This window comes from Falco naumanni, chromosome 9, assembly GCF_017639655.2.
Source record: "Falco naumanni isolate bFalNau1 chromosome 9, bFalNau1.pat, whole genome shotgun sequence".
NCBI lineage: Eukaryota > Metazoa > Chordata > Aves > Falconiformes > Falconidae > Falco > Falco naumanni.
The window spans coordinates 30,707,069-30,730,386 of record NC_054062.1 but is presented as its reverse complement, the minus strand read 5'-3'; the positions used below and the strand labels follow the sequence as shown (position 1 = coordinate 30,730,386).

The 23,318-nt window shown below is 42.8% G+C and overlaps 1 protein-coding gene across 1 annotated transcript in view; it reads left to right on the top strand.

Annotated features, from left to right (window-relative positions):
- Positions 1-8,972, top strand: part of PTEN (phosphatase and tensin homolog) — a 33,545-nt gene extending 24,573 nt beyond the window's left edge. The window contains exons 6-7 of the mRNA XM_040605413.1: positions 4,406-4,630; positions 5,474-8,972. Of these exons, the coding sequence (XP_040461347.1) occupies positions 4,406-4,630; positions 5,474-5,659 (411 nt within the window). The 3' untranslated portion in view covers positions 5,660-8,972. The remainder of the gene's footprint in view (positions 1-4,405; positions 4,631-5,473) is intronic.
- Positions 8,973-23,318: the final 14,346 nt, after the last annotated feature.

Sequence of the window (23,318 nt, the reverse complement as noted above, 5' to 3'; positions counted from 1 at the left end):
GTGTTTAAAAATAATATGGATCTCGTAATCTTCCTGCCTGAAGAGCCTGGGGGTAAAGGAGCCTTTTTTCAAGAGTCCTCCCAGTATAGATGAGAGGGAAATGGTGTGGGGGTTTTTGTAAGTAGCCCTGCTGTTTTATACCCAAACTTTAATGTAGGCATGGCTGACAGCATTGTTTGAGCTTTTGGGTATGACATTTTGTCTCTTGAGTCTGTATAGATGAGAAGTTCTGCTACACAGCTCAAGAGGACTTCGGGTGATTGCTGTTTAGCAAACGCTGAAGAATGGAAATGTCAGAAGACTTGAACTGTTGATCTGAAAATGGTACAAGAAATTCCATCCCATGACTATGGGAAGGCTGTGAGGCCAGCATGGAACAGGTCGAAACATGATTTTCATTTTCTGATTGATGGATAGCATCTCCAAACTTCCTAGCTGGTGTTGCAAAGTGATTATAAGTGCCTGTAGATATTTCTGCAAAATTAAACTCTCAGGAGGATATGGGAACTCCTAGCTGATGGCTTAAATGATCTTGGATTTGGATCTCAGTCTGCAGTTAGAGGCAGGTATCAGCTCTAGAGTGAGGTGTATTTTTCTGTCAGAGAACTGAAAAACTGTACAGGGTAGGGATAAGCATTGTATGTCAAAATAGTGTGATTAAATCCGCTTCTGTCTCACATGTCCGATACTGCACTGTAGATTTTATTATATGATTTGGTAATGGAAAGAAACACATCTGCAGGTTTTTTAAGGCAGATGCCTGTGATGTAAGTGGAAGTGAAGCAAAACACATTCAAAAAAGCCTCTAGCTAATACTTGTTTTCAGAAGCCTATTTGTTAAATTGTGTTCCTTTGAGCACTTGGTGTGGTATTCTGATTTGTTCTATAAAGTACAAGTTCAGTTCATGCCTTGATGTTTAAAGTTCCTATCTTTGGCCCATATTATATCAACTTTCTTTGTTGTCTCCCATGAAAGATTTTGGAGCCTGATGCTTTAGCTGAAGCTGGCTGAATCCTGACTTTGAATAATGAGTTTTGTTTGTCAGTGAAAGCAGTGACACAATTACCAGCCTTAAAAATGTATTCCAAAAAACTTGACCAAGTCTTCCCTCAATTTGAGTGGCCATGCCATGTTCCAGTACCCATGAACTTAATTTAAGCTAATTAGTGTAGTGGGAAAGGAAGGAAAATAACTCGATGCTTTAAAAAGCTGGAGGAAGATAAAAGGATAAATGACCAGCTTAGCCAAGCTGTATTGTTTAGCTTGAGTCCCTGAAGACCTCTACAGATTTATCCCAGGGAAAACAGATTAAAAGATGTCTACTGAGGAGTTTGTAATCCGTCTTGTCTTCTCCAGACTCTTATCAGTAAAGCTGAGTCTCTGCAGTTTATTGTTCAGGCAGGCCCTTAAGTGCCAAGTTCTTCTTGGTACTCCTTGGTTCTGTGCCACTTGATGAAGTTTAAGGTGAGGCATGACAAGGCCATGCCTTCTGCTTCTGTTGGCATTGTTTACATCCAGTGGCCTTGTTTGCTTTGGCACTGCTTTCCTGCAAAGCTGCTTCAGCACTGTTGGTATAAGCCATTTTCCATCCATCTGCTGCAGCATGTTCATGAGCTTTGTCCTCTCCTCTGCTGGCCTCACTGGAGGTGCCAGGGGTGGCAGTGAGGACCAGCACCAAAGTGCATTGCTGCTTCTGCATTGTGGTCCTGAGGAAGGATGAAACATAGTAGTACCATCACCACAGCTACTAGAGGTGGGATCTCCCTTAGCTGTGGTCATGGGGTGTTAATGCACTTTCTCTAAATCCTCACTGGAAGGATGGTGTCCTCACCAGTGGTGAGGCTGCAGGTGGTATATCTCCCTGTATATGGAGCTGTTAGATGCTGGTAATATCAGGCCAGACTTGCCTTTTCCTGCTGTTTATCGCAGATGGCAGCTGGACTCCAGATCCTTCCTGTTCTGTAGCTGGAAAGCTGATGCTATTAGTTGTTTCTGTTTTCACCTGAACTGGTCTTTTGGTTAGGCAGGAGTAGCTATCTCGTCTCCTTGGAGGACTATGTATCTTTTGAGGGAGGCATCATCTGGGCGTAGGAGGAACCTGGACCAGGTTACTGTGAAGATGTCTTCATGTGGATTTTACCTGCTGCCACTTTCTTCATGGGACATCAGCAGGCAGGGTGATGACTCATTGGAGCAGTACAGAAGGAATAAATCCTCTTGCCCAGGTTGTTCATCCTCTAATACCAGATCCTGGGGTGGGCATTTTTAAGACTGTTTATGAGGCAGTGTTAGTGGAGAAGAGGGTGCTAAGTGTGTGAGCAGTTTGGGCCGGGCAAGAACCTACTGACTGCTGCCTTATGTGGACATGCTCCAACAAGGTTTCTTCATAGTTGTGATGGCTTGAAGGGACTTGGTGGCAGTGGCAAACATCTATTAGTCTCCCAAGACAACTGTAATTATGTATGTTAATTTGATAGGTTAACCTGATTCCCAAAGGTACTGGGGAGGCATGTATTGAAGTGGATGATCTTTTAATACCAGAAGTGTTTCTGACTGAATTATTTATCTTTTGTCTTTGCTATTGCACTTCCTTACAGGTTGGGGGTCTCTTAGGTGCTTACAGAAATTCACACAAGTTGGAGGTGTTTCTGTATGCTTCACCTACAGTGTAGAAAATTGGTGTACTGACCTTACATAGAGAAGGCAGGTTGACGTTGTTTCATCAAGCACTTCCGAATTCCCAGTACTTGTGTTCTTACATGTTTTTACTAATCTGCGAGGAAGAAGAATTAAAGAAATTAAGCAGTACTCCAGCTCTTCCCTGCCCCCTTCTCATGGGCCCAGGAAAATTTGCTGGTGCCCGATTGCCTTCAGCAGGAAGGCATGCTCATACGATGCCCACTAGACCCACTTCTGTTCCACCTCTGATTCCCCCTGCCACTTACCAGCAGAGATGAATAGCTAGGAGGATGGGGCAGGACCTGGATTTTCAAGTAAGAAATTGGTTTACCAGGGAGTTCTAATTCCAAAGTAATGTAAACTAGCTCAGGAGGAGCTGGTTTGTCTTCTGGTCCTGTATCATATCAGTGAGTGTTAGATGCTGGTATGTGCTAGCTTTGTCACCCCTGCAGCTTTAATAGAAATGCCTTTGTACTGACTGTTGTGGGAAGATTGGCTGTTTCCATTTTGGATCTTTTGCCTGAAAACTCAAATCACAGCAAAATAGGTGGTTTCATTTGTAAAGAGGAAGTACATGTGGCTTAGTTTCAGATGAAGTGCTTAATGTGCTAATCGGGACCAACCTGCTAATGGTAGTTGATTTTTGGAAACATCAGCGCTTGACTGATGAAAGTATGGCAAGTGATGGAGAATTAAAATGAGCATTCAGTGCATTCTACAGGGCCATTTAGCTGAGGGTTTAGAGGTGAACTTGATGGGCATACCATATTTGGGGATTGTCTAGCCAAGAGCAAAACGTTGTTGCTTGTTTGGTAGCACATATGGAAATAACACTCACAACGACCCTGCTAGTCTTAATGATGTGCCTCTAATATACTGGCTGGTACCAGCTGGTTCTCCAGTGAATTTTTTAAATCATTGATACGTTTATATTTTTACCTGTTTGTACAGGTATGCAGTGTTGTAGTGGATAATCTAACTTATACCTTTCCAGCTGTTGTTGGTCATCTGTCAAATTCTGCTTAAGTTGAATTTATTTAAAACTGTCAGTACCCCATCTTCTCGTTAAAAACCTCCTGCTGAGTAGAAGGACAGCAGACACTTCCAAAGTCTGACTTCTTAGTACCGGTCAGCAAACATGTGACTGGTAGAACCATCTCCATAAAGCAGTAATGAGTCCATTATGATAGGAGTCCTGTATTTGTAGGGTGGTTTTGGCCATTACAGCTATTTCTGTATAAAAATAAAGTGTTCCATTAATGCAGGAAGCTACGGGAGAGGATGTTCTCTGTTGATAAATATTACTCACCTAAGCTGGTTCACCCACATTGTCTGTTGGGTTTGGCTACTGCTTAGCAAGGTATGAGCAAAAAAAAGTACCTTTATACCTTGGGATTACAAATCTAACATTTGTTTAAGTTATTGTCATTTGCTTTTTTTTTTGTAGGCATGATAGATATGTTCTAAAACCAACATTTTATAAGGAGTGGCTTCGAAAAGCGTAATTGGTTACAATCGAGTTTGATTAATGTAGATTTTTGCGTGTTATCTAGGCAAATTGGTGAAAACGTCTTTCATGCAATGTAACCCATGATGTACTGTTGTCCAAACAAGTTTTGTCTGATATGACCAATTTGTTTTTGACCAGATGATGATATTAGTCTAATTGATGTGTCACTAGTGAATACTAAAGCAATGTTGTTCTTTCTGTTCTTCCTCCCCCAGGACAAAATGTTTCACTTTTGGGTAAATACATTCTTCATAGGACTGGATGAAAATTCAGACAAAGTAGAAAATGGAAGTCTAGTTGCAGATCAGGAACTTGATGGTATTTTCAGTACAGAGCGCTCAGATAATGATAAGGAATATTTAATCCTTACATTAACAAAAAACGATCTAGACAAAGCAAATAAAGACAAAGCCAACAGATATTTCTCTCCCAACTTCAAGGTCAGTATATATTATGTGTAAACAAAGCTGAAAAGCTGAATGACATTATCTGATTTGTCTGTTTTGCCTTATGGAGGAACCAGTTGGAACTACTGTCTATGTAGAAATTGAATTCATGAGTTAGTATTGCCACCACTTAGCAAAGACTATAGCTTTATGTTTACCTGCTTTTTGGGAAGCTGATAGATGTTGAGAGACTGGGAGTAAAGTCTTCAGGTTTGTTTCAAGTATTTATCAAAGCCACTAGAGATGAGTAGTAGGAGGCCCAGAGACCAAGGTAGCATCTTCCCTGTACCAGCTGCATTGCCATGAGCTCTGAGCTTTACACAGTAATTCCTGAGTTGATTTGCAGAGGTGCCTACTTCAAGGGAATACCTTAACCTGTGAGTTCAGCTTTGAGGAATATGAGCCATTGCCAGCACTGTTTTTAAAAATGGAAAAGGCATTTTCAAGAGCTTCAGCCTTTTCTAACTTGCTCATAAAATATCAGTTAGACCCCAGCAGTGCTTGTTTGAAGGTAATGGTCGTAGTTGCTTGTTGGAACGTTGCTTAGTGTGGCATGGTATGGCTGGCTGCTGTAAGTCAAGTACCAGTGGTTGGTGCAGGTAATGCAGAAATCCTTTAGCTGGGCTTGAAAAACCTGCTGCTTTGCCAGTTCTTAGTTTTGTCAGGAGTGGTAGGGAGAAGCTGGCTAACCTCAGAACAGCTTTATTTCCTTCTTTCCAGAGCAGAGAAAGCAGCACTTGTGTGGTGAAGGGAGCCATGCTGTTAAAAATTGCATTGTTACCTGTGCTTGCTTAAAGTCCAGGTTCCCTTTTTAAATGTTGTTTTTTCCTTTCCCAGGTGAAGCTATTTTTCACAAAAACAGTAGAAGAGCCATCAAATCCAGAGGCTAGCAGTTCAACTTCTGTAACACCAGATGTTAGTGACAATGAACCTGATCATTATAGATACTCTGACACCACTGACTCTGATCCAGAGAATGAACCTTTCGATGAAGATCAGCATACGCAGATTACAAAAGTCTGAATATTTTTTTTATCGGAGATAAAAAAAAACACAAAAAAAACCAACCACGAAGAGTGACAAACTTGAATAAACTGAAAAAAGGACCTTTTTAAATGGCAAAAAGACATAGTGTCAGATTACCAATTATAGGAACAATACTTTTCCTGACCAATCTTGCTTTGCCCTATAAATCTACAGGGTTTGACACTTGTCCAGTTGGAGAAAAAAAAAAGGTTACGTAGCTCTTATATGTATATACCTTTTTGTGTCAAAAGGACATTAAAACTTCAATTAGGAACTATAAACATGGCACTTTCCCATTTTATTCCAGTTTTATAAAAGTGGAGACAGACCTAATGTGTATACGTAGGAATTTTTCCTTTTGTGTTCTGTCACCAAACGAAGTTTCGAAAATATACAGGTTCACATCCTGCCCCTTTTTTTGCACTTGTGTGGCAACAGAAAAGTCTGCAGTTGGCTAAGAGATGTTTCTAGAAGGTTTTACTACATTCTAATGCATGTATTTTGGATGGGGGATGGAAAGTAATGCTCGGAAAGGAATATAGTCTGCTGGAGCTTGGCCTGTGTACCATATCCGGCTATTTACATGCACCTTTCTTTAGCATGCTACCGTAATTCATCCTGGACAATTGAGGAGTCGCCGCTGTCACTGCTTGTTGTTTGTGCATTTTATTTTTTTAAGTGTAATGGTGCTAGAAAAGGCAGCTAGAGGGAGTGATTCTGTATAGGGGTACAGGAATGAACCTTCACAACATCTAAAGACCCACAAATGAAGGGAGAAAAATTATTGGGGTCACAGAAAGGAAACACAGCAACAATGACTTAACCATACAAATGTGGAGGCTATCAACTAAAATACGGGCTTGAAACAAGTTGTTAGAAAATTTGACAATGATTTATTAATTGTTTTTTTCTGAATTGTAATGGCTGCTCCATCTCTTGTGTAATCAAGGCCAGTGCTAAAAGTCAGATGCTATTAGTGCATACATCAGTCAACATCTTACATTTATATTTTTCAATCATATTCCTGCTGTGAATACTTCATGGGCTGCCTTGCAAGCTTTTTTCTCATTAATATAAAAATATTTTGTAATGGTGCACAGGAAATTTCAATTGGAGATTCTCCAGGTTAATGTTTGTTTTGAAGATTTATGATGCATTTATTCAATCAAACCTCTGTCAGCCGTTCCACCCCTTTGACCTTACACATTCTATTACAATGAGTTTTGCAGTTTTGCACACTTTTTAAAAAAATGTCATTAACTGTTAGGGAATTTTACTTGAATACTCAGTACCTACGACGTTTTAAAAACAGACATAACACATGATATAGAGGAAACCAGTGCTGCAGTAAATTCTCCGAGAAAGCTTGTCCCAAATTTTTTGTTTGCTATTAAAAAAAACAACAAAACCAAACAAAAAATCCAGAAAAACCCACCCAACAAATTTCTGAACTGGCATTGTTGTATTATTTGTTTGTAAGGATGTAGCCAGGAGTAGTAGGGCTTGAGATTGGCTTTCAGTGTGTAATTGACATACCCAGGCTGCAGATGACTTAAGAGTACAACTACTGTTGCATACAAATGTGAAGTAGCTGACAAAATTGTTCTCTCTAAAGTATGCCCTGAATAGCCGTCCCCAAATTTACACTTTTCTTAGGATTTAATACCCGCCCCCCCTTAATTAACTTATTGGTGCTGACATTGAAGTTCATTAGCTGTGTTCTCGCCTAGATAAAGACTCTGTGGAATCTGTAAGGGCCCTGTACAACAGCATTAATGGTAAGGATTTGAATGGGACAAGGCAGGACTTCCAGTAATTACTATTGGTATACAAAGGTGTAATGTGCTTGCTTTCTTTCGGTATCTGTTGGTCAATTTTTCTCATCAGAATCATGGTTCTAACTTCTAACAAAGCTGATAAATATTTTCTGACTTACAGGTTTAATTAGACTTTAATAGCTGGTTCCAGCGCTCATTATTCCCACTGTTATTGACAAGCAGGAGGTGGTTACCTTGGGATGTGACATTTAACTCTTACCCTTCAAATCATGTTTCACTTTGTTTTTTAACAGTTGAATGTTGTGTTGGCTAATAAAAAAAATGTTCGTGCTTTAAAAGTATTTGGATATTGACACTGCTGCGTGTCCCACTTTGGATAATAAAAATTGGATTGGTGCGGTTCTGGTATGTAACACTGAGGGCCAGATTGGAAATCATGACGCGATGGGCTTTTGCACTGTTATTTTTCCTTTGGAATGTGAAGGTTGGAATGAGGGTTTTGATTTTATTTTTGAATGTTTCGATGTCTTTGAGAAGCCTTGCTTACATTTTATGGTGTAGTCATTGGAAATGGAAAAATGGCATTATATATATATTATATATATAAATATATATTATACATACTCTCCTATACTTTATTTCAGTTACCACCCCCATAGAAGTTGACAAGAATTACTATGACTGAAAGGTTTTTGAATCCTTATTAAAACTTTATTTATGACAGTATTCATAATTAGCTTGAACTGCATTCTGTAGGTAATCTTTCCTTGAGTTTCTGGACTGTATGCTTAAACCTCTTTGGATGTGTAACAGCTTACATGTCTGAAACTACTTGAAGGCATCACTTCGGTAAGAGCTTACTGTTAGGCCCTTAAGCATCCCCTAGTCATTGGTAGCCCCACTCAAAATATTTGCCACAGCTATTAAAGGGCAGTTGTATAAATAGCATCCGAATTTGTTCCTGTGGCACACATTGTAAACTGAAGTGGAGTTTACATGCAGCATCAAATGTCTCAGCTTTCGGGAAAAAAAAAAAGAAAAAAAGGATGCTAGTGTGCAAGTTCCATGTTTAGTCATAGCAAATGTGTGCAATATGTTAACGATGCCTGTGGTTGCCACGAAGTGCCTCGTTTACCTTTTTAAATACTGTTAGAAAGTGTCATGCATGCAGATGGATGGGGTGGAACTGTGCACTAAAAGGGGCTCCAACTGCAGTGTTTGGCAGAGCTGTCGTTCTCTGCCGGTTCAAATTTTCAGTCTGTTTTCATATAGCATATATATATAGAGATACTAAAAGGAAAAAAAAAAAATCAGTCTGTTAAGCAGCCTTACTCTGATTCAGCCTCTTCAAATACTATTGTGCTGTGCAACAGTGGCTCTGTGTGTAACTGAGAATACACAAAAACCAAGTATGACATGTACAGGATAATGCCTCATACAAATCAGATGTCCGTTTGTTATTGTGTTTAACAACCCTTTATCTCTTAGTGTTAAAACTCCACTTAAAACTGATTAAAGTCTCATTCTTGTCACTGTGTGGGTGTTTTATTGAAGTATTTTGAGTATGGAAACAGTCAGCTAAAATACTTTGCTTGTAAGCCATGAAATTTTGAGCGTGATCATTAGAGCAAGGGATGCTCCTTGTACGTCAAGGGATTTTAAGGGAACTGCAGCTTAAAAGCCTTTTATGTTCAGAAGCTTTAAACAAGTGTAGCATTGGAAATGCAGATTGTGTGCAGGGAAATCAAACCCTTTACTGTCGTGCTGTCACAGTGAGATGCAGGACAGCTTTTTGGGGACCTAAACCAGCTTTAGTCTCAGAGTAGAGAACTTTTTGCATAATGCTCGTTACCTTATTTTTAATGTCGATTGGTGCATTTCCAGCAAAATGAGATGCAAGTCAAACCTGAAAAGCATTTTCCTAAAGTAGCTTTAAATTGGTGACGAGATGCATTTTTCCTCAGTGGAAAAGGCTTGCTCAACACACATCAAGTACGTAGCTTGGGATTTCTTCTATTCTTGCTGCTCATCTATTTTCAAACTAGACTTAAATCAGGCACTTTACTTAAAACATACAACGGTGTTCTTTTGTGTCAGTTATCCTTTGAGCCTCAAGGAAAGAGAGACCGATAGCTCAGTGGATAATCTGTGGGTTTCTAGTGATGGTGAGGAACCAAGGCGCTATTCTGCTCCCTGTGAAATCTGGTTTCTTTAACTCTTGTTATTCCTCCTTCATTCCAGCTAGTATTAATGTCAGCCCTGTCTCACAATTGGCTGAGCATCTCAAAAAAATCTGGGTATAAAGTAGGGGTTTGGTGCTGCGGCCTGTTCTTCTCAGTGGTAAGAGAAGTGGAAGGTGGTTTTTGGTGCTTTATGGGAGTGCAGTGTTTGCCAGCTGTGCCTGGGCTTTTCATGTGAATGACATGGTTAAGGGCTGTACGGCAGCAGGCAGTACTACCCGATCTGTCAATGCATGTTCATTTTTTTTGGGGTAAGCTTGTTTTTCATCCAGAAAATGGAAGTTGAGTGGGAAGGTGTAGAAAGGAAGGATGGGAAGCTTTAAGGAAAGTAGTCTGGACAGCGTTCAGTATGTTGAGTAGCTTCTATAAATACATGTCTATATGTGAAGGGATTCTAGTCTGACGACAGGTGAAAAGTGCTGTTGTTATGTGGGTAGGGTATTGTAGTTGACTTACGCTCTTGTCCTGTTGACTAGAAGTCCTGTTTTAGCAGCTAAAAGCTGCTTCATAAAAAAAAAAATGTTCATTTTTTTTCCATTTACAGCTATGCGTATGAATGCTCTGGTGACTAACGTGGTGATTGTACTTCCCAGGATGGTACTGGGTGCCTGTACAGAGGATGCTCCACTGTGCTCCATCCCTGCCTCTGCAGTTTCCATGTGTTCCTCTGACTACCTCTCCCGCTGAATCAGCGCAAGTGCCCTGGTGAGCTTTTGCTACCTGTGGTGTCAGCAGCAACTGGGTTTATGCAGGCCTCTTAGACAGCCGCGGAGTGATTGTTAATTGCAGCTTTTCTAAAACTGCAGCCAGAGTTAGAAATTACACTCTCTTAAGAAGGAGTTATGGTGGCAGCAGACTCTTAAAACGCTTTTTTTGTGTGTGTGCAGTTGGTTGGCATTTTGGTTATGAAATGAGTGATGACATCTGCTAGTGACGATGTTTCTATATTAGTCGAACCAGATTCCCGAAGGTGACGTGCTGCTGTGATCCCCGGCCTGTTGCCGCAGGAGGTGCTGGTGTCCGTGTGCTGGGTGCAGCAGGAGCTGGGAGGCACAGCCAGGTACAGCTGGACCCCTGCAAGGGGTGGAACAAAAAAGCTCAACAAACCAGCCCTACAGTTTGGGACTATTGATACAAAAGGAAGGGCAGGTCAGATGATGAGCTGGCTTGATTTTTGGAAGGTGTCTTCTCAAAAACATAGTATTAATTACTTCCTACTTCTGCTTTGGTTTCTTGTCAACCTTACTTTTTGGTATCATCTCAAACTCCCCTCTTTCCACTTCTGTCCTTCTTGGTAGTTCTGGTCCTTTTTTCCATACAATTGAAAGTGTCTTGTGCTAGGCAGATGAGAAAATCCATCTCTTTTGAACTGATGTGTCTACTAAAATAAGAACCCATACTTGGCGTTTTGCCTCTTTGGTATCTCTTGCTCCCTATCCTTCACAACTTTTTCTGGTTGGGCTTTTTAATTGTGTTTCGTTATTCTTCTGTGAGTTTCTTCTCACTTTCTGCTTTTTTTTTTCCCCTGTGTCTTTGAACTTTTTAGCTACTGGTATCTTTGTTGCAATATAAGACAGTAATTATTTTCTGCCTGTTTCTTACTCTTTTTTTTTTTTTTTTTTTAAGATATATATGCAAAGGTTTAGTCTGAAGGCATAGCAAGGAGAAATGCTGTTAAGTTACTTTTCTTAAAAGAATAGCTTGGAAAAATGTCAGTTGTGCAAGTTCAGCAAATGTGTTTGCCTCGGTGAGCTGCTGATGTGCTGTATGAACCTGCTCGCGTTTATTCAGCCTAATGGGAACAATGAGCACGTGTACTTGACTTGTAATGAGCAACCTGTACAAAAAAGAGCCTTGTTAATTAACTGCTGGGCTATGTTTTCCAGCTGCACATGTTTCTGTATGGGCTGTACTGACTACTGCAAAGTGAAGAGGGTTTTAATGGTTTTGCCTTGTGTCCCATAGCTAAATCTGGAATAGGTGGCACTTTATGTTCATGGGGCATCCTTTTCCTGCTTCAGAGCCTGTTCATGGAAGAGTTTTAAGTTGATAGAAGATGGTATCTTAAAGGCTGAAGTTTGTACTTAAAATACCCTCAGTATATAATTTAGGCTACTTAAGGTTCTGCTTTATTTTTTTGCCTTTCAACAAACTAGTGCTAGTATTGGGATTATATGGGGTTTGGAAGATTAAGGGGCTCAGAGCAGGTCAGACATGTTGGATTAAGGAATTTGAGCAGGCTGGGCAGGTATCGGGGTGCCCCGTCCTCCATAACATTTTCGTGGTAGAAGGAAAATGGCAAAAGAAAATGGGAAGGTTTCTGGCATGGAAATATGTGCGTGAATGAATATTTTAAATGGAAATTAATGAGTTTCAAGGGTAAGGCAAAGTCTTTGATGTGAAGCAGGATTTGGTAATGGGAGAGAGAAACCTCATGGGTGGAGGCATGGAACTTGTGAGAAAAGAGATGATGGCACATGTTTAGAAAGATTTGCTGAGGTTTTGCAAAGATGGTATAAAACAGCTGATGAGAGGTCTCTGACAGGCATCTGAAGAGCTGAGTTTGGGCGGGAGATGAATCTGAGAGGTTGGCTTGGGGATCATTTGCTTTAAAGGTGTTTGAAACTATGGAAACAGGATGGCTGACAGCTATAGACTTAGGTAGGACTGCAACCAGCTTAGGAAAATACTGGCATTTGCATGGGAGGATGACGGAGAGCTAGTGTAAAGATCACAGCAGCAGTGAAAGTAGACTGATAACATCCACTTAAATGAAAAGGAGTTATTTCCCTTCTCCGAATATTAGCACTTGGGAAGGACATGGCTTTTTCATGAGGCTTCTTGAAATCCAGATACACAGTAAAGTAGCTCTGATCCTTGATTTTTGACCATCTGAAAGTTCAGTATTGCTCAGATGTGAGTTACAGATGGGCTGCTGGGGCAAACCAACTTGTAGCTGAGACGTTTTGGAGAGGGCTGTGGCCTGATAGCATCCTGGGTAAACTGCAGCCCCACTGGAAGATGGAATGGCTGGAAGCACGTGAGAATCACTGAACTGAGAAATACAGAGTCATAATAAAAAACAGAAGAGGAAGGAGGTGCTTCTGCCAGGTTGGGATTATTTTAACCCCAGAGGGTTTTCTGTCCTCTTGGCTCTGAACTTAGCTCTTTTATGTAGAAAGGAAGGAAAAGCTTTGTACAAGAACACAAGCTCAGAGCTAGTGTTATTTGTGCCCTGCTTTATGAACCTGGAAAGCCTCTTGTAATGTGTCTCCAGGATGATGTCCTCACCTCTTCCCATAGAGCACAGAGGTGTGACACCTAGTGTCATATAGGTTGCTTTCTTTAAGTGGAAAGTGTTGCGCCGATTGATTATTTCTTGATGTGCTGCTGGCTTTCTCTCACCATTTGGCTTCTGACACCTTCTTCAAAGGCCTTTTGAACCACATGCTTCTTGTGAAAGTTTCATCCTCTCACCAGTGGCACTCTGACATCTCTTCATGCCCTGGAGGGTCCTCCACACCCCAGAACAATGGCCACTTCCCAAGCCTTCGACAAGAGCCTAAGCTCTGAATATTGTTGCTCAAGTACACTGAAAAATTACCCAGTGACCAGTGCTGCCAGATCAACCCTGAGCATCACCTGTGCTGATTTACCTTGTGCAAACAGGCTCCTTGGGAGGTATCTGCTGTTCTTGCTTAGCAGTTGGCATGTGGCCAAGGATGCACGTCTTAAGCTCCTTGGGTGGCTCTGAAGTCCCCTGATGAAGGCTTGCTCCCGAGCGTGGCGCACACAGTACTGGTTTTGTCATGCAGATTTTGCCCCCAACACTGCTGCTTCTCTTTCACTTCTGCTCCTTGTGCTGTAGGCACCGAGCTTTGGAACTGGGAGATAAGGTGCTGTGAACCATTCCTCCGATTCGTGCTTGCTTCCTCAGTTTGATGAATAGTCTCCCACTTGGAGCCCATCCGAGGTCTCTCTGCACATTGGAGGCTCTTTGCTGGTTGCCAGCTTCTTGACTCATCCTCTCTTGAAGCAGGTGAAGGGATGGCACCCAAGAGTGAAGTCCATGTGTCTTTCTCTGGTTGGGTCTGTGCTGCAAGCACTCCAGGGGATGCCTTTTGCTTCTTCGGAAGGTTGAAGTGAAAAAGGAAGATGCTGCAGGGAACAAGCTTTGCTGCCTTCATCTCTGCAGCTCCATCTGACAAACTTGAATTCCAAGGGAGTAAGATGAGGTCTGCCAAACTTTCACGTTCATGTAGGATAAAAATCCTACCTGTTTGATAAAAAGCTTTGACAGATCACCTCTTGATGAATATCTGGAAGGAGATTTGAGGCTGGTGGTGGAAGTATGAATTACTTCATGCCAGCATGTTGTTAACGTCACCCCATGGTGCCCAGTTGCTACATTAACCGAACGGGGAGAAGCGGATCCTCACTGCTTTGCTGCGAAGGACTGAAACTGGGGATGCCAGCCACTGTCAACAAGATGAACTTCTTTGCAGTTAATACGCCTGGCTCCTCTGCTGTTCCTGTAGATGATGGAAAGATTGCAGCACAAGAAGTCAGGACCTGGGCATTTTTGTCTTTGATGAAGGTCCCAACCTGTGATCATGAACTTAGCTGGATTGCTCACTCAGGTTGTGTACTTGGCAGAGATTTTCCCTCCCCGCTCTCCCTCACCCCTCTTCTTCCCTGTCCTCATAGCAAAAACCCCTTGAAGTAGGGAATGTTGATTATTGTGGTTCAGAGCAGTGCTTCGGGCTCCTCTGGGGAGGTAGGACTTGCTTGCTACGGATTTGACTTGTTTCACAACAGCAGCAGATGGACGGGTGGATGCAGTCTTTGCATACCCACTCCCTGCAGTGGTTACTTCACTTGATGCTCACAGCTGGGTCTTGGTGGGAAGGTACGGTGCAGGGAAGTGGATGTGCCCTGGAGCACTTAGTGTAGGCCAGAGAGGGGCTGTGTAAAGCAACAGAGCTGGGAAAGGAGATTAGTTTGGGATTTCTTAAGTGTAAGGTAGTCCTCTGAGAGCAGTTTGGGACCCCGTACCAGTAACCGCACCTTCATCTAGATGCTGCGGCATGAGCTGGCCAAGAGGTATTTTCCAAAAATCAAATGACCTGTTAGGGTGTTCATGGTGGGGTTTTGACCTGTTAGTGGCTGCAGCCCGGTGTTCTTACATCATCTATACTTGTCTACCTTTTGAAGAGTGCGCTTTTCTAACAAAGTTCATGACCTTTTTTTGGATAAAATGTTGTGCCCAGTTCATCTAGTGCATGTGTTTGGCTGAGGTTTTGTAAGTCAGCCCACTTCCTGCAGCAGCTGCGTCAGGCTGCTTTGATCTTGCATGGTTTCAGACCCAGCATGGTGGCCAGCGCGTTGCCTGTTTCTCCGGTGCTTTTGGTTTGACACTCCATTGTCACTCGATACCTGCAGCTTTGGGTGATTCCTCTCCACAACGCTGCTAGTAAGATAATTCATGGCAGAAGTGAGCCCGCTGCTACTTGTTGCTTCCTTTTGACAAAACCATTGGTGTTTGGCTCATTTGCACATCTGTTTGTCTGGCTGGAGTGATTTATTTCAAATTGTGCATATTCATTTACAGTGAAGCTTGTGAAGTGCTGTCCAATTCCTCTCTTGCCTCTTTCCACATGGAACACTTTCTTAATGAAGAATTAAGAGACCTTGGGGACCGATGCAATTTGATGATGGAAATAGTTGCACAATATTTCATTTGATTAATGCCTTCTGACTCTTCAAAAATGTTTAAGTCCTTCAGACAAGGCAAGCTTGGCTTAACTGCAGGGAAAGTGGGAAGGTGAGAGGGAGGGGCAAGGTGAGGTGTCTGGACAAGTAGGTGGAAGGGAGATAAAGGATGCTGAATATCTGAAGGAAAACCTGAAATACAAGAACTGAATAGCCCATTGCTGACTACTTGCTTTGGATAGTTTGTTTTGGTTTTTAGCTTGGCATTTTGCTATAAAGCCTCAAAATACAAGAATAACAGTCTTGAATATACATCTGTGTAACCATATGATTTGAACTTTTGACTTATCGACATGGGTGTCCTGCCTCAGTGGCTGGAGGTGACTGTTCAGGGATGAATAAGAACAGGGTATGCACATATGAGGGGGGCCTGTAACGAAAAACAATTGGTGGCCAGGGACTTCCTGAGCCTGATGTGCCTTGTCTGTTTAGCAACCTTTTATAGATAACATTTATCCTCAAAGCACACAGTCCAGTTTCCCTTCAAATTGATGTATAAATTCTTTACATCCGCTGCACCTTCAGACAAGAGGTTTCCCACATCCTATAACCTTTTGGGTGAAGTGAAGAAACATCTTAATTTCAGTTGATCACTCCCAGTCCTTACACTGGAAGAGACGGTGGAAGGCCAGTTCTCCCTTCTCGCTCTGTGCCACTTGCCATTTTGTAGATCTCTGGCAAAGACAACTCTTCTCCAGGCTGAAGACTGCTAGTCTGAACTTCACACGGTGTTTCCAGAAGACATCTTCAAAGCTTTGTACCGTGGCAAAAGCATCCTTTTAGGAGTGATTTGCATGGTCACTATTTCAACTTGTCACTTAACGTGCAGCTGTGACTACTGGACCTGTGCAGAGTTTTGCATTTCCCAAGAGATCGTGCAGTTTTGCATCATCCTCTTTGTGACTTGGGTGCATGTGTGTAGTTAGCAGCAGAGTAGTGACAGTTTGGTGGTGAGATGGGTGACAGTGTTTTGGATTTGCTTTTTTTTTTTTCCCCTGAAGGGAGGTTTATGTGGTAGAAGTCCTGTGTGTGCAACTGCCATAGGTCCGCTGGCTGTTGCATGTGCCCCAGATGCCCGTCAGCACAGGCAATGCGGTATTATTGCTAAAATGTTTTCTCTATCTGGTCTGTTTGTTGAATTTAAAATTGCAAGATCAAAGTCAGCAGTTTCTCTCAAGCATGTGTTTCCTCTTTTTTAATTGAAGTCCATTAAGTAGTTTAACTGAGGGACAGTTGCTCTTGAATAAGCATTTTGAATTAATGAGCTGGTTTAGCAGTGCTTATGCCTAATAATGCTTTTTTATCTCATGTGAGAGTCATCACCTGTTTTCTCCCTCTGCTGCATTTGAGATGACCCAGGCTTTTATTCCCAGTAAGCCTTTGCTTGCTCGGGGCTGTGGGGTGCTGCTGTTCTCCTACCAGTGTGCTGCTTTGGCACTGTGCGGGTGGCTGGGAAGGGGTTAATCCCTCAGTAGGGGTGTCTCCCCAGTGTGTGCTCAGCTGTGGTGGTTGTGCTCTGCTGTCAGGGCTCAATGAAGCCCCAGCAGGGTTTTTTCTACAGCCTCTTGGCTGCTCATGTCCATACAAGTGCCTGGTGCTCATGCAGACATGGTGTGCCTGAGCATCGCCGGGCTACAGCCTCCAGGTGCTTTGGTCTTGCCAGGGCTGCAGCTTGGTGCTTTTGTTCTATTTGCTGCTGAAAGCTGACTACTTATCTTATCTGTGGTCTTTCACCACGAGCTGATGTGGTCCCTGCTCTGATTTCTGCTTCACTGCGTGATGTGTCGGAGCTGCTGTGCTCGGCACAGGTTGCGGGGCTGCTGCAGAACAGCTGCAATCTCAGAAGGTCTGTTTTCTTACAGCATTTCTCCCTCCTTCACTGCAGAAATAAATAAAAATAGAGTGTGCTGTATGTGCTAGCGGCTGCTTTTGCTTTCATTATGTTGATACTTACCTCTTTAATGTTGGAAAAAAGAACTGTATTCCTGTGATCCGACCTCGGGCTCCCTCAGTTGGAGCCATAGCCTCAGGTTGAGCTATAGCATCTTTTTAAGGACTCTTTTTTTTTTTTTTTTTTTTTTTTTTTTCTCCAAGGCAAAATGTGCTGATACTGGACCGTTTCAGCCTGGAGGTGGCAGATATTTGGTTTTCATCTAAGGGCTTTTATCACAGGAGCCTCTACAAAAGCTTGAGGCTATATCCAGCACCTGTGGATCTCAACCAGTGTAAACTGTGTGCCAATCCATAGCAAATTGTAAATCTGTAGTAAATGCCAACAGACTGGCTGTTTCCTCAACGATTGTGGACATTCAGCACAGAGTTTGTCCTTGGTGCAAACAGCAAAACCGCTTCCGACTCCTGCTGCTACAAGGTGCTGATCTCCTGCTGCAGGGTGCTGATCTCCCAAGGGGGGGGGTGTTCCTCTCAACTGTCTCGTCTTCTTCTGTGCAGCTTTTCCTCCTTTTCTGACTTAGCTGGATTCCTGGTAACACAGAATTATTATTTTATTGAGTTAGTTCCTAAATAAAGGGCCTGAACTGAATTTTTTTCCCATCTGAGAGGCAAGTGTCAGCACATCCCCGCCGCTTGCCAGAAGCACAGGGAATGGCAAGGTCTAAATTAACCCCTGAGCTTTGCACTGGGCTTGTGAATATTTGGGTTTTGCCCATTGTGGCACAGGGATCTTTTGGCTTTTTGAATGAAATGTGGAATAACCTAACCCTTGTAAGCCCCACAGGTGGAAATACCTTTCTTGCAGCTCTGTCAGGGGTTGGGTATGGGTCAAAACAGCAGGAGATGGTTACTGCCTAATCTAGGTGGTTTCTTCTTCCTCCAGGCTGTCAGAGTTGCTCGTAGGGCTTGAGATGCTGATGGTTTTCCACTCCCATGAAAAAGCAGAGGATTACAAAATTCCCAGCCTTTTTCTATATTGGAACAATCAAAGAGAACATCAGATGTTTTCAGGTTTTGTCATCCTCTCGTGGATGATGCAGATGGAGCATCCTGTGTGCAATGGTGTGGGGATGCTGGTGCCTTGGGTTCAGCTCTTGGTCTCGTGTTGGGTGTAATCGAGACTGAAACCCGATGGTTTTCCTCTGTAGCCTGGTGCAGTGCTCTGACTGCTGTGGAGCTCATCCTCCTGCCCCCCTCACAGGCCCTGCGCCTTGCACTGTGAATCCCTTCGTTGAATGGATGTTTTCCTGTGAAAGGTTTGCCAAGTCAGTGACTTTTTTTCCAACAAAGAAAAAAAACAACATTAGGGGCTGGAAAGACTTCTCACCTGTTCAGTTTAATAGCAACAAGCTTCCAGGCTGTGCTGTAAAATCTGCCCATGAGTCTTTGGAATAGGAATAGGAAATAGCACACACACACACCCCCACACCCCACCCCACCCCCATGGATCAGAAGGGTATTTTCACCTCAAAAGACCCTGGGCAGAGGGCAGCTAATATTATTTATATTCTAAATTCTGTTCACATGAGGAAGGACCATGATGTGCGGGCAGGCAGAGCAACGTCTCCATGGCCAAAGATCTGGAGCTGACGTGGGAGGATATTATCCAGGAATTAAATTGAACAGAGCAGCCAGAAGTGAGCTGATGCTGCTTGGAATCACAGGGGCTTATCTATGCTTATCTGCTTGACCAACATTGAACTCCTGTGTTAAAGGATGCTGGTTTGCCATACCTGCTTGCTCTCTGGGGATGTGACAGCAATCAAAGCTGGGCACAAGGGGTCTCTCAAATGCGTCCTATCTGGCCTGGGTTAGAAGGTTGTGTTCATTTACTCACCAGCCTGTCAAGAAAGATTTTGCTTTCTCAAAGACGTGTTGTTTGTGCTATTTGTTTGTGATGCTCTCAAAAGACCCGAGTGTTTTCGGTTCAGATGAGAGTCTTTTAGTTGTTAGTGTGTTACATGCTGCTGGCTCAGGTTTCCTGACCCATGTTGGATTAATAAAGTCACCAGTAAAATTTCCGAGTTTCCAAGTCTACTTCCAGGTGGTCGAGGATTTAAGCACAGCTGAAGGTTGATGAAACTCTGGATTCAGCCTTCCTTTTGCTGAGAAAGAACTCAGAAAAGAGCCTGAAAGATGCCAAAATACTCCAGATGTCTTTGAAATGGAGCTCACTGTTTGCCTTGATGTAATAAAACCCCATGTTGTTAAACAGATTCAATTAAACTGAGACCATCTCCTGATGAAATTAAAATTTGGTGATTTATGACTAATTAGAATATTTTCAGTTGGAAGGGACATAAAGTGATCAAATTAGGTATTAAGCTCCCTGAAAATTTCCCTGAATTTCTCCTCTGTACAAACTTCTCTTCAGTTGAACGTGGTTTTACAATTATACAGTTTTATTCACTATTACATATATAATCACAATTATATATAATTTATGCATGGAATCATGTGAAATACTGCATATTTTGTAACAGGAAATCATAACTGTAGACCTTGCTAAAAACAGCAGTGTTGATTATTGTGCACAATGATGGCAGCACGAGGCTTGTGCTCTAGACGGCATCAGATTTTATTCAGGAGATATTTCCTCTTTTAAAAAAGTATTTTAAAAAGTCCCTCTGGAGAGCAGCAACACTTTTTCATGGAGCAAGATGTGGAAACAGACTTGTTGCTGCCGATTTTATTCTGCATAGTGGGTGGAAGAAGAGGGATACTGGATGCTTTCTCGCATCAGACAACACTGGAGCAGCTTTGGGATGTTGCAGACTGCGCTGGTGTCTGTTAGACGTCTTCTGACCAACACTATTTGTCTGAATTCCCAGGAATGCCGCTTGTTCTTCAGAGCGGAAAAATGTTCTATTTTTGCCTGTGACAACTTTTTTTCTTTTTGGGGGGGGGGGGGGGGAGAGCGGGGGGAGAAGTTTTAAACAAAGCATGGCAAGGGTTCATGTATGCGTAGGTCTTAATAGTGTGTGATGGGTATGGAGTGAGGCTTCTCAAATAAGCTTTAGACAGATACATGAGGAAGCTATTAATGCTCTACTTGTGATTTAAGGCTAAGAAAATGCGTCGTTAAGTGGATGATCGTGGAGACCCTGGCGTTTTGGAGTGGAGGCAGACTTGGATATGTGGGAAAATGTCTCTTTGACCAGAAAAAGATCAAAACAAATGGGTAAATAAACATAGAAGCATATGTCTCAAGACTGAAAAAACGAAGATACGTGGTGGCTCAAAACCCAATGTCATTCAGGAGCTTGAGGAAGCTGTGGATGAACAAAGAGCCAACAATGGGGCTGATATTAAAAAAAAAAACCCCAAAACATTTTGGGGTGGCAGCTCAATGCTGAAGGTGGCTCCTTGTGCCCTCCTTACCCAGCCTGTGGGTTTCACCGGGAGAGCTGACCTGCTCTGAGGTGGCAGAGGGGTGTTGCATGCTTCCAAAGCTGTCAACAGTTGGTTCTTTATTGCAGATGATTGATCAAAGGCTGGTTGAGCACAGCTCCATGTGTCTGGGTGGAGGAGTGTTTCCTCGTGTCCAGGCTGAGCTTGCGGGTGGTGATCCGGGGCTGCGGTCCCGTGTATTGCCTGTTGCTTCCAGGAAGGGTTTGGCCCCATCCATTCCCTCCATCCCTGCCCGTGCCACAGTAGGGAGCTGCTGGCAGTGCAGGGGGCTGCATCCCCCTGGCCAGACCCAACAAGCCTGTTTACATCGCAAACCCCTGATGGCATGTGCGCTTACACAGCTCTAACACTTGCGGGTAAAATGGAATTAGACACCATGGGTGACATTACACGGAAGGACCAGACTGGCCTGTCTGCTTCTAGGTGATGGCTAGATCCTTTGATTTGTTTGACTTGACTTTTTGCTGGTTCCTTCTCCTGCAATAAGTGATGCTGTGTATTAGAAGCATTTCATGGATGTAGCCTTTTTTACCTCATTTTTAAATAAAAACAGCAACTGGATTATTTAAAATGTGTTTGGAGTCAGCAATGAATGAGCCCCGAACTGCCTTCCTTTAGAAACTACCCTGTAAAATCTCTGGTTTGAGATCTCTCTGAAATACTTTGAAGTAGTACTAAAGCAGGAAGTTAATTAGAGCTGCTTTGATTATCTAACAGTGTGTTTTAACAGCTGCTTCGGAGACAGCTCGAACAGTAAGAGCTAGTGTGGTTTAGTGCATGGTCCCAGGAGTCTGTGTTGCCCCTACCAAAATGCCTTTGCGTGTCATGGCCACAGACGGTTGTTTTCTTTCCTAAGAGCTCAAAGTTGCTTGCACGGGGACTTGGGAAAATAAACCGGCCAAACCTCATTGGACTGCTACTTTTTGCAATTTTTTTAAAGTAATAATAATAATAAAAAAATCCCTTGATGCTGTGATGTTGCAGCCAGAGTCTAAAATTTCCCTGCTTCTCACTTCTGTTTTCAGTTGTCTTTCTCCCAAGTTCTCCAGCAGGCTAATATTTTCCATGGCATGTTTGCATTTAAATGACTTCCCTGGATATTTTAAAATGAAATCATGGCAGTGAAGAAGTTTGAGCTACCTCTTCTTGGTGAAGAACCTCTGTGTAGCCCAAAAGGAAAGGTTTTGACCCTGTTGGTCCACCCTCTTGGAGGAAAACCCTTGTGCTTGCTGGCAAGCATGAATTGAAATCTTACTGTGATGATTAATGGTTGGATTTGGGCAGTGTGCTCGGTCATGGAAAAAAATTGAACTCCTCTGAAGTTTTTTCCTTGCTGCAGCTGTAACTTTTATCCTTTCTCGTCTTTTGACTGATCTTAAAACTGATCTTATGACTTGATTTTTATATTTGTTATAATTTTGTTTGAATGAGTGTTGCTTTGGAGTTGCACACTACACATCAAGTCTTAGTCTTATTCCTTGGAACCTATCTGCACATCACATGAGAAGCAAGAAGTGGAGAAACTGCATATATTATTTGATGTGCATATGCACATCCTTGTGTCACCTCTCTGCTGTGCTTTTTCCCCTCCCATGGTTTTAAGGTGAAACGAGAACACAGCGTTAAGGCTGGAGAAGCAGCCCTAGGCAGAAAGTCCCAGGTCAGCCCTTCTGCCCTACAAGGCGGCTTCTTGCTATGACTGCATCCTTCTGGGCAGCGTGACAGTCTTTGTCGTAAACATAATGGAAAGGGCTGCACCTTTTCCTAGAACAGTGATTGCTCAGAAGTAGCATTTCACCCTGGTGTGGGAGTTCAGACTCGGAGTGGCTCCAGCCCAAGCAAAGCTCCAGCACTGGTTTTACCCACGGTTCCCTCAGCCATATTCTGCCCATGTTGGGTTGATCTTAAGGTCAAAATCTGTATAGAATTAAAAAAATATACATTTAGGTGACTGTGGAGAATAAAACAAAACTAAGAAAACAGTGGGTTTTTTTTTCCAGCTTGCATACCTGCAACCTATCTCTTTCAGCTTAATGCGTGTGTACTTAAAATGGGAGAAAGCATATTGTCACACAATAGGACTGGAAGCTATGACTAGCTTAATCATGGGAGGGGGCAAGAAAAAGGAGGCTTTTTCATTATTCTTTGCTCCTCCTCTTTTGGCTTTGTGTGAGCTTTTCGGAAAACGTCCAGCCAGGGCTGAGCTGTAAGCATAGGGACAAGTCAGCAGAGGCTGTGGTTCTGTGAGGCTCTGCTCCAGTTAGTCCAATTAACAGCAGTGGGAGGATCTGGCTTTGCAGAATTAGTGATGCACAGGACTGAAGTGTGTATTGAACCTGGGGAGGACAAGCAGCTGAGGCATGTTTCTTCTGGAGGTGCATCCCAAGATGAAGCTGGAGGACGAGTCCCGAGAAAGCCCTGTTGCACCTCCTGAGCACCTCTGCTGTCTCTGCTTGGATCAGCATCGCTTCTGCTAACCGCTAGCCCTGGGCCTGCCTGCCT